Source organism: Telmatherina bonti, assembly GCF_933228915.1.
Source record: "Telmatherina bonti genome assembly, chromosome: 10".
Lineage (NCBI taxonomy): Eukaryota > Metazoa > Chordata > Actinopteri > Atheriniformes > Telmatherinidae > Telmatherina > Telmatherina bonti.
This window is the reverse complement of record NC_136628.1, coordinates 8,196,028-8,208,083: the sequence shown is the minus strand read 5'-3', so window position 1 is coordinate 8,208,083 and position 12,056 is coordinate 8,196,028. Positions and strand designations below refer to the sequence as shown.

Genomic DNA, 12,056 nt, shown 5'->3' with positions numbered 1-12,056 from the left:
TTTAAGTGTATTTGGGTGATAAAGGAAGTTTATCTGACCTGAAGGGAAGGAAAAGCTTTTAGGGGCTTTCGGACATGATCAAATCATCAAATCAAAATCCTTTTCCCCCTTTCTTCTTCTTTCTTTCATCTCCGTTTCATTCTTGTTTTCCTCTTTTTCTTCTTCTTCTTGTGTGAACGTATTGGTTGAAACCGGTATAGTTGTAATTAGGAGTCTTTCCACGGTGGTCTGTTTCCTGCTGCAGCTGCTTTTGAAGTTATGGAATAAAGTGGGTAAAAAAAGAGACTTCTTTAAATCAAATCTTCCTCCTCTTTCTTCTTCCTCCTCCTCCTCATTCTCCTCCCTTCCTCTAAATGTCAGATATTTTCAGAAATAAGGAAGAAAAAGTCCTCCTACACACCCCAAAAATTATTTTTTGTCTCTAAGATGCAAAATTCAGATTTTTAATGCAACTGATGCAAAATTAATATTTCCTTAAGGCCAGCTCTGATGAAAAACAGACCTGAAGCTTGATAGACGGCTTGTCTGGTCTCGCGGTCTGTCTTCAGTTCAGCCTGTCAGAAAATCACACACTGCATCATCCCGAACAAGCAACTCTTCACGGACATTTGTTGACCTCAACGGCTCTTTCAGATCGCTGATGGATTTCTCAAACATCAGCTTTTCTTTCCTCTCTGAGTGTCGTTATTACTTCTGAGCAGGAGCGTGTCATGGCTTCAGTGCTTCAGGTGGTCGGTCTGTTTGAGGAAAGAGGCAATAACTGCAGGTGCTTTACCTGCAGTGCAGCTTTGATTTCTGTTTCTCCTACAAAAGACTCATTTTTTATGGTGTAAAACCTTTTAATTTATGATGCCAAAATAAAACAAAAGCTCCTTTTTCATGTCACAAAACCGCAGAATGTTTGATATTTTCCTAGTAAAAATGATTCAAACAGAATAATTTACAGCTGGAAGGCAGAACAAAGATAAGTGCTACATATATTTCTGTATAAAAAGAGTCTTTTTTTTAAGGGAGTTTCCTCCTTTGCAGACTTCTAGAAGCAGCAGGTGTTCCCTGCAGCCTCCATGTTCGCCGTCTTGCAGCATTGTGCAGAATTATGATGAATACACACCAGATCTGCTGGTTGCTTGGTTTGAATATTGAGCAGCAGAAACCACTGTGAGATAACCGCAGTCATCTGTTCTGAGTGTATCTCAGTGGAAGTGGATTTAAGATGTTAAATCATCACCGTGTTGCAGTTTAGATCGTTTATCTACGCGTGCTTGTTTCTGTACATCTCCATCTTCCACGGCAACAGCAGGTTGCCATGGTAACTGAGATGTGAGTCATGTTTTCTAACAGGTCAGAAAGCGCTGCCAACTGTGGATGCAGTGGTGAGAGAGCTGCTGTGATGATCACGAGCAGGATTGAAAGTAGTTTTATTATTCCTGCAGCTGGTTAATATTTTTAATTATCTCTGACATTGCTCAGGATTGTCTCGTTTGACCATCTGAACTTTTACCATCAGGTTAAAAGTTTGCAGCTAGTAAATACTTGGTAAGTTAGTTTATTTTGTTTTGTTTGTATCAGTCACAATCAGTTTGTCCATTTCCAAAAAAAACAATCAAGTAAAAAACAAAATAGGCAGAAGCAAAGCTTGTATGCTTGTATGTATAAATGTAAAAGTAATGGTTTGAACCTCCCATTTGTCCCTTTATGTGCTGCTCCTACAAGCCCTTCTTCATCTTATGGACATTATTGGCCTCTTGGTTTTATTCAGAAATGTTAAACATGGAGTTTTTTTAAGGTTTTCTTGTAATCAACCCTTCTACATGTTCAAGTCGTGTGCATCATTTTAACCCATTAAATGTCAGTTTATTTACATGTTAAGAACGCAACCAGTTCTTCATGTAAATACCAGGAATTATTTTCTATTTGATGTTTTTTTTGCGTTTTTTTTTTTGCACAGGGATTATCAGTCTGGGATATACTAAAGATTAGGAGCAGCACTGATGTTGATTTATTATAATTTTTTCTGTAGCTGAAAAAAATCCCCTTTAGTCATTTTAAGGACCTTTTTGCTCCCTGGGTTTTATTTTGAAATATTTAAAAAATTTAACATAAAAAAGCAAAAAGCTGCCGCAGGTCGCATGTCCAGCGCAGGCACAGAGTTTGTGAGAAACCAAAGTGTTTGATCATCTTCTGTGTGGTCTGAGCGACTAAACGCTGCAGCTGTGACCGCTGGAGGGAAAATAAATCGGTTAATCTCGCATGATGTGAGATATCTGTGACAGATTTAGAAGCTTGACCTCTTTGGTGTTGATGATGCAGAAACAAAGATGGTTTGTGTCATGCATGTGACACTTCCCAGCTACCTACCACAGAAAACCATAGAAGTAATAGCAGCACAAATAGCAAGGGAGTGCTTTTAAATGGAGGCGAGAAGCTGATGTAATCGGTCTTATCTGCAGTTGTGGGAAAAAACAGCCCACTAACACACCCACAGATGTGTGATAATGGACTTTTCTGACCCAGCTTTGCTCCCATCTGCACTTTGAGTGCAGCGCGGACCTCCAGCTGTATTGTCATCCTCTCTGATGCGAACCCGAGAGAAGCACTTTGCAGGCTGGCAGGAATGAGAAAATAGAAGATGTGAATGCATCTCTCCATCATGCTAACCACAGACTTCTCTGTCGAGTGACGGCTGTGTGGCTGACTCGCCCAGATGTGTGAAATGACGCATCTAAGCACAAGCAAATGATGGATGCTGTTGTGTCGTAGGTGTCTGCCCTCATGCAGAGGGTCCAGGAGTCGGAAACGCTGCTCAGCACACTCCAGCAGGCTTTCAGTGACGCTAAAAGGAACACGCAGGAGCAAATGGTGAGCAGCATGTTGATCTGTAGTGCTGCATGTTCCTGCCACTCGACACGACTAGAGGGACGACTTTGTTCTGTTTCGTTTCAGGCGGTGCTGGTGAAGTCGAGGGAGCAGGTGGCCGACGAGCTCAGCCGGCTCCAGAGAGACAACGAGAGCCTGCAGGGGAAACACAGGCTGCATGTGGAGCTGCAGCAACAGGAGGACTTCCAGATGCCCAACACCGTGCAGGTACGTCACCTCCGGTCACTTCTTACTGTTGACGCGTCTCAGGAGTTAACCCTCCAGCAGGGAGGGGGTGTGACTGCAATAACAGGAGACTCATCTAGAAGATTAGGGGAGGAAAAATGGCTGTGATCATATTTAAAGTTTAAAAATGAATCAGAACTTTTTTCTAAAGGAAAGTGAAGCTGCTTCAGTGATTATGAGTCTGTAGCTGCGTTTCTGTGACAGTTTCTCACTAAATAAAATCAATATTTTTACATTTTAAATAAACTCCAACTGCGATTTGCAGGTGTTTCCTTGACTGGTGTTTAGCGAAGAAGCCGCAGTTTCTGTAAAATCTGCGGCTCGTGCAACGTATCCGTGTAGTTATTTTGTGTTTTTTACAGCTTTTTTAAGCCTTTCTCCCTCATTTCCATTTATAATTCATTGTAAAACTCTGCATTTCTCTGTTGTTTGCTCCATCTTTACTGGAAAAGTGGTCACGTGACCCCCTACATCTTGAAACCACGGAAAAGTTGTTCCATTTCACTTCTGTGACATACTTCTGCATTAAAACGTCTGAAAAACCACGTCATGAGAGCATAAAACTTTTTTGTGATAATTGAGTTGATTCAAAAGGTTTTGTCTTTAAGCAGTTTTTATTGTGATATTTATGGTTTGTACAATTCTAGTAGTAATGAAAACACAGCTGGTGATGTTACAGTTACTGGGAAACTAGTAAAAACTACTCGCTGCTTTATTCAGAAAGTAAGTCAGCTACTTTTTGATTACTTACACCAGGGGTGTCGAGTTCGGTCCTGGAGATCTACCATCCTGCAACTTCTAGATGCATATCGTCTTCAACACACCTGAATCATATGGCTGTCTTGTTACCGGGCCTCTGCAGAGCTGGGTGACATGCAAATGATTAAACTCAGCTGTTTGGTTCAGATGGGTTGCAGAAAAAAATGCATCGAAAAGTTGCAGGATGGTAGATCTTTGGGACCAAACTTGAGCCCCCCAGATTTACTGTTCAAAGTAACTTTTTAGACATTTTTGTTCAAAAGAAAGGTCTTGAAAATGCTCCCATTTATATTCTTATAACTTCAATAATGTTGCACAAAATATAATAACAACCAGTTTAATTGTCAGCATAAATGTATTTCAGTCACACCAACAGATGATTTGACTCAATACATAAAAATATAAAGTGATTTATGACATCTATCGCCAATGTTCAATTTATGAAGATGAATAGATAGAGAGATGATAGATGGATAGATAGATTGATGGATGTATAGATGGATAGACAGATTGATGGATGGATGGATGGATGGGTAGTAGGATAGAGGATAGATGGATGTATGGATGGATGAATAGATGGATAGATAGAGCGATGGATAGAGGGATACAGTTAGGTCCATAAATATTTGGACAGAGACAAAGTTTTTCTAATTTTGGTACTGTAAACTACCACAATGAATTTGAAATGACACAGTTCAGTGTATTCTTTCAGCTTTAATTCAGCGGGTTAAACAAAAAGATGACATAATAATGTGAGGAACTAAAGCAGTTTTTAAACATAATCCCTTCATTTCAGGGGCTCAAAAGTAATTGGACAAATTAAACAACTGAAAACAAAATGTTCATTTCTAATACTTGGTTGAAAACCCTTTGCTGGCGATGAATGCTTGAAGTCTTGAACTCATGGACATCACCAGATGCTGGGTTTCCTCTTTGAATGCCCTGCCAGGCCTTTAATGCAGCAGCTTTATGTTGCAGTTTGTTTGTGGGCCTTTGTGTCCGAAGTTTAGTCTTTAAAAAGTGACATGCATGCTCAATTGGGTTGAGATGAGGTGACTGACATGGCCATTCAAGAATATTCCACTTCTTTGCTTTAATAAACTCCTGAGTTGCTTTTGCTGTATGTTTTGGGTCATTGTCCATCTGTATTACGAAACGCCGCCCAATCAATTTGGCTGCATTTGACTGGATCTGAGCAGACAGTATGTCTCTGAACACCGCAGAATTCATCCAGCTGCTTCTGTCCTGTGTCACATCATCAATAAACACTAGTGACCCAGTGCCACTGGCAGCCATGCACGCCCAAGCCATCACACTGCCTCCGCCATGTTTTACAGAGGATGTCGTGTGCTTTGCATCATGAGCTGTTCCAAGCTTTCGCCATACTTTCTTCTTGCCACCATTCTGGTAGAGGTTGATCTTGGTTTCATCTGTCCAAAGAATGTTCTTCCATTTCTGGCTTTTTTAGATGTTTCTCAGCAAAGTCCACTCTAGCCTTTTCTTGAGGCTTATGAGTGGCTTGCACCTTGCAGTGAACCTTTACTTTTGTGCAGTCTTCTCTTCATGGTAGACTTAGATATTGATACGCCTATCTCCTGGAGAGTGTTGTTCACTTCACTGGCTGTGAAGGGGTTTCTCTTCACCATGGAAATGATTCTGCAATCATCCACCACTGTTGTCTTCTGTGGACGTCCAGGTCTTTTTGCGTTGCTGAGTTCACCAGTGCTTGCTTTCTTTCTCAGGATGTACCAAACTGTAGATTTTGCCACTCCTAATATTGTAGCTATTTCTCTGATGTTTTTTTTTTTCTGTTTTTGTAGCCTAAGGATAGCTTGTTTCACCTGCATGTTGTCTTCACAGCAAAATCTCCCAACTGCAAGCACCACACCTCAGATCAACTCCAGGCCTTATATCTACTTGACTGATAATGATATAATGAAGGAATTGCCCACAACTGGCCATGAAATGGCCTTTTGGTCAATTGTCCAATTACTTTTGGTCCCTTTAAAAAGATGGTGGCCCATATTAAAGAGCTGAAACTCCTAAACCCTTCATCCAATTTGGATGTGGATAACCTGAAATGAAAGCTGAGAGTCTGCACTTTATGTCCATGTCCATTATATCACTATAATTGGAGTATGTTTCAGTAAACAGGTAAAAAAAAAAAAAAAAAAGAACTTGTGTCAGTGTCCAAATATTAATGGATGTAACTGTAGATGGATGGATGGATAAAGAGATACATAGATGGATGGATGGATGGACAGAGATAGATGGATGGATGGATAGAGAGAGAGATGGATGGATGGATGGATGGATGGACAGAGATAGATGGATGGATGGATAGAGAGAGAGATGGATGGATGGATGGATAGAGAGAGAGATGGATGGATGGATGGATGGATGGATGGATGGATGGATGGACAGAGATAGATGGATGGATGGATAGAGAGAGAGATGGATGGATGGATGGAGAGAGAGAGATATGAATGGATGAACCCTCCAGTATATTCTTTCTGCTTCTCTGGATTATATTTTTTTTTACATATTTTCTTAATGATTTGCAGGAAGTGTAACAGCTCTTTGTTAAGTAAAGTGGTGTGTGTGTGTGGGCGGTGGCGTGCTAGTTCAGATGGCCATAGTAACCAAGGAAACAGGGCTGTGGACATCAGTTCCTGAAAAAAAGGACTCTTGAGTTCCCATTTCCCATTTTTTGCTTTTTGTGGACAGCTGTGAGAGAAACCTCACGAGGAGCGAGATGTAAACTACACTTCAGAAAACAAACCCAAAAACCACAACTGCTTATATTTACAAGCAACTTCAGAGAAAAACAAACCCGAAAGTGGACCAGCAGCACTGCCCACAACCTGGAGCATCACCGCTGTGGGCAAAAAGCAGCACACAGCTGCTGGACAAAAAGGATTGATTCAGCTCCCAACAGACAAACTTTATTTAAAGAGTAATGTGTTACAGTAACACGTTACTACCAAGCAGCAACCTCCGGCACTTAAAAGTAAAGCCTAAGTGGAAGTACATAAAACTGCAGTTCCATTCTCATCCACTAGGGGTTCCAAAACAGAGCAAATAAAGCATTGACTCTCATGTTAAAAAGACCAACTTCATAGCAGAAATAAACATGTTTAGGTCGGGTTTACCTTCATGACAGCTGTGGGGGGAGTGAATGTTTTTCTAACTTGTCCGTTTAAAAGTAATTTAGTCTCCAAATTCGGCATATTTAGGGGCGTGTCCTTTTGATTGACAGGTACCTGATCTCCCGCTTCAATCAGAAGAACGTAGAACAACCGCGGTTTTTAGACGGTTAACAACGTGACTTAGCTTTAGCCCGCTTACCTCTGTTAGCTCTTGGTTAGTTCGGTTAGCTCTCAGCTACAGAAATCTCGGAGTTCGCTCGATGTCAATCATCCACCATGACACTAACGGCCCCCTTCTCAGCTCCACCTCTTTGCCCATATTTGTATTTTCCGAGTGAGACGACACGCATGCCCTGCCAAGATGGCGATGTTCGGAACCGCCCATCAAGCTTCAATTCACCTCTTCAGAAACCTAAGGGTGACGTCACGGAGGCTCCGCCCATCTTTTTTTTTATGCAGTGTATGGTTACTCCACAACACACTTTACAGTCGTGGGATAAAAGTCAACTCCGCGAGCTGCAGCTGAAACATTCATCCTGTTTCAACTCTTTCTGCACACTCATGAAAGAAACATGAACTTCCAGCCAGTCACAGACCTTAAAGTTGCAGCATGTAACAAATCAGAGACAGAGAAATATGTAATTTCTACTGGTATCCACTGGTATGTTTTTCTTCTGCTGTAAGTATCTGCTACGACACGCCAACGCCTCCATCTTGGTCAGATGGCGGAGGCGTTGGACAGAGTGAAGGTTTTCTTTTAGTTTAAATCGGATTTGATATTACAGGTTTGTAAAGTCAAAGGTAATTGGTGGGGGGGTTGGTTGCCAAAGGAGAAGCGAAAACTACGCATTCTTTTATTGGTACTCACCAAAAGTCGTCTAAACCATCATTAAACGATGTTAGACTACTTGACACTAACTTTGTCTTTAAATAGACTCCCTGAAGGGTCTGAAACATCTCTAACTATTGACGGTGTAAACACTAAGTTGAAAGTAAGGTTGTGAGCATCATGGAGGCAGCGTGGGGCGAGTTACGCCACCATATGAGAATTGATTGTGGAGGCCTGGGCTCAAGTATCTCCAGTGATTGTTGTCTGAACTTTCACAAAAGTTAGTATCATTGGTGAACCACCACCAAGCAACGAGACTGACTTCAACAATGACGAGAGAGAACCCGTATGCTTGATGGTGAAATTGTCCAGCTTTTCAATTCAGAAACAGAAGATGAGGAGTTCGAGGGATTTGTGATAACAGATGGATAAAACAAAATAATGTGTGTATTTTTAAATACGTACCGTAGTTGTATGAAGTTCAACCCAACTCACTGTTTTGCTTTTGTTACTTTGTTTTACTTTTCTTTTAGCATGCGGCCAACAACATGGTAGGGCTGGGTGATTAATCAGATTTTAATCTCAACTACGATCTGGGTTTTCAACGATCATAAAAATAAAAGGGAGTGATTATTTTTCTCTCTGCAGTTTCCTCTCCTGCTGTCTTCAGCTGCTAATCGAGCGTCTCTGGCGTTGCAGCGCTGTGCTGTAAACTCCTCCCACAGCCGCTTTGCTTTCATTCAGACACTGTTGCCAACTTGGCGACTTTCTCACTAAATCTGGAGACTTTTTTGTAAAAAAGCGACAAATCTAGCAGCTTTTACTGGAGTTATTAGAGACTTTTCTGGTGTTTTGGCGACTGACTTGAAGGCACATATTGTTCTGCAGTTACTGTAAGGAAGGAGCAGCGGGAGCCTCTCCCGTCCTAAAGCACTCCCAGGCGGCCAGTCTCAGTTGGCTCCGGCTGCAGGTCAATGTAGAATAACTGCAGTAGGTTGTGGAAGTTCACCTAAACATAGTTTATACCATTGTCAGCGACAACTGGCTGCATTATTTTCCTATACATAGTTCCGCGAGTTAAACACTCTAATGTCCCTCTGTTATGGGGCGTTACCATAGCAACGCGTTAATCAGCTGGTTCAGATCAGCCGTCTTTTAACAGGTGAATGAGAGAAACGCGCTGCAGCCTGACAGCGGTTGTTTGGCATATAACCTACATCCAGGCCAACATAAAATAGTTCCTATATAAGCGGTAAAAGCGGATTAAACAACTCGGAACCGTGCATTAGACAGTTATAATGCGCGACATGGAGTCTAGAACACCACGACGCGCAGCGTTGTTTAAAAATACTGGATAATTGTGTTAAATAATCAAGATCTCAATTTCGGTCAAGATAATCGTGATTATAATTTTTGTTATAATTTAGCAGCCCTACAACGCGGTGCTCCTTATGTGTGACTTAAACACAGAAATAGCCAAATACTCCGTAATTGAGACTATGCCTGATAATCTAGTGCGCCTTGTGGCTCAAAAAATACAGTATCTTATTTTGAGCAACGCCGCTGCATGATTATTTGTAATCAGAGTAGATTTAATTCTGACTGATTTAGGTTGTATTTAATGTTAAACAACAAGCTGCGTGTTCAGGATGTTGAAATACTGAAAATAAGTTTCAGAAGACACACGTTCTCAGGCCTTTGGATGATTGTTATTTATTATTCTCTATAAAAACCGAGGAGGCAGAAAAGTTGGTGTTGATGCCACAGAAAGTGAAACACTGACTCCAAATCAGCAGTAAATATTCCCTGTAGTGAAGCTTTAGGCCTCTTTGGCAACACATCCGTAGCCCTGCCAGCTCTGCTCATTTTCAGTTCCAGTAAGGAAAAATATGCGTTAGACCTTTTTATAAATCTATTTTACAACCGTGTGCTGTCCTCCCAACAAACTCCCGTCTCCTCCCACACTGCTGCTCTCGGCCTCACGCTGAGCTTTTGCTCCTACGGCGTGAAGATGATGTGGTGGAGGTGGAGAAGCACAGGTTTTCCTGCGACATTTTCAGCTCCTGGCTGCATATAAAACACCACTGGCGGATATAAACCAACACTCTGCAGGTATCAGCAGTTTAGAAAAGTTCCTTCTCATTCTCGCTGCTGCTGAGTTTCAGAGTTGCATCATAAAAACCTGTGGAATGTCTTTCCTTGTTAAAACGTCAATAATATGAAACATCTGTAGCACAGACGAGTCCTTAACGTCCTTAATGGGGGTCGCTGGAGACCCCCTGAATGGATGGAGACCCCCAGTTCCTGGTCTGGCTCCAGACTGCATGTAACTGATTTTTTACCACATTTCCTGTCTGTCACGGCTCTAAGTGGAAAAATTTGCTGACACAGCAGAAAAGGACGGTATTAGCAGGTAAACAGCTGCTGTTTAAAGGCCAGCTGTGTGTTTTGTATCAACATTTGGAAAGACCAGAAGTCCAGCTGCAGAGCCGTAAATCAGAAAAAGATCCGTTTAACACTCGCTGGCCTCAACTGATCTTTGCCGCTTCTCCTGCGAATCATCGGCAGCAAGTTGCTTTAGGATGACTCATAATCAGCAGCTGGTTTTATAACAGTTATTATAATTACCACCTGGTGTTCTGCATTAAACAAAAACATCCCACTTTCTAAACAAGACAGCCTAAGGTGGGAACACGCTGCATGATAATCGGGTCCATTTATGCCCCGATCTCCTTGTAAAATCAAAGCCAGTGAAGGCCTGATGGTCGGATGTTTGAAAACAACATGGAGTCTGATTTATCTGCAGTGTCGGATGTGTTGAGACTGATTTTTGTCTAGTCGGATCAAGCGGCGATATCCGGCGTAGGGCTGGGCAATTTGGCGATATATATCCTTTGGACGATAGAAAATGTCTATCGTTTCAAATGAGGCTCCAATAAGGTGCTTTACTACAGTATTTTACGTCAAGATGCGCTTTACGACTCGCTGCAATATATAAACAAACATGGAGGAAGACGGTAGCAGACTTGTTTCAGAGCAGGATAATTCACTAAAAGATGACCAGCCAACCCAAACTGATGAGCTTGTTCCTGAAAGAGGGAAATTTCTGTCTGGATGCGGTTTGGATATAAAAAGACCGATGTGGAACCGACAACAGACTAGCTCACGGTCCCAACAACGGACTCCGACACATCTAACTCATTTTATCACCTGCTAAGAATCAGGATAAAGAATACAGAATAAAGAATAGAGTCAACGACCAAAAGCTGCAAAAGCAGCGTCAAGTGGAGGCGAAAGCTCATAATAAACTCCAGACGCAAACGCTGCAACAGGTATTTACCTGTAAAACATTATACGGCCATAGTTCCCCCAGATGGAAGGAGATCACTGCTGCTATTGCCAAGAACATCTGACACATAACTGATGGCTGGCACAACATTACACAAACTATTTTACATCATAATGTATATTGTTATGGGGATATAAAATGAGCTGTATAAGGATATGAGATTCCGGTCATGTCAACCAACCCTACTCCAGCCGTTTAAAGTGAAGCCTATGCGGAAGTGCTTGAAACTGCAGTTCCCATTTCATCCACTAGCGGCTGCAAACCAGAGCAAATCCCCATAGACTCCCATGTTCAAAAGACGAACTTCACAGCAGAAATAAACAGCCTGTTTATTTACAGCCTTGTCCAACAATCCATTTTAGTTTTAATAGGTCAGGTTTACCTTCATGACAACTGTGGGGGGAATCATTTTTTTCTAACTCGCCAGCTTAAAAGTAATTTAATCTCGAAATTCGGCATATTTAGGGGCGTGTCTTTTTGATTGACAGGTGCCCGATCTCCCGCTTCAAGTCAGAAGAACGCAGAACAACCACGGTTTTTAGACGGTTAACAACGTGACTTAGCTTTAGCCCGCTTACCTCCATTAGCTGGTCAGCTCCTGTTAGCTCGGTTAGCTCTTAGCTACAGAAAGCTCGGAGTTCGCTCGATGTCAATCATCAACCATGATGCTCACAGCCCCCTCTCAGCTCCATCTCTTTGCCCATATTCGTATTTTCCGGGCAAGGCGACCCGCATGATGCTGCCAAGATGGCGATGGTAGGAACCGCCCACCGAGCTTCAATTCAGCTCTTCAGAAACCTATGGGTGACGTCACGGAGGCTCCGCCCATCTTTTGATATACAGTCTATGATTTTATGTCATTAGATCA

At 42.0% G+C, this 12,056-nt stretch overlaps 1 protein-coding gene across 2 annotated transcripts in view; it reads left to right on the top strand.

Annotated features, from left to right (window-relative positions):
- The window catches only part of rabep1 (rabaptin, RAB GTPase binding effector protein 1), a gene marked incomplete at its 5' end in the record, with an annotated part of 55,468 nt that overhangs the window by 28,698 nt on the left and 14,714 nt on the right, over positions 1-12,056 (top strand). For both annotated transcript variants that reach the window (XM_079247175.1, XM_079247174.1), the window contains 2 exons: positions 2,761-2,859; positions 2,944-3,084. In XM_079247175.1, the coding sequence (XP_079103301.1) occupies positions 2,761-2,859; positions 2,944-3,084 (240 nt within the window). The remainder of the gene's footprint in view (positions 1-2,760; positions 2,860-2,943; positions 3,085-12,056) is intronic.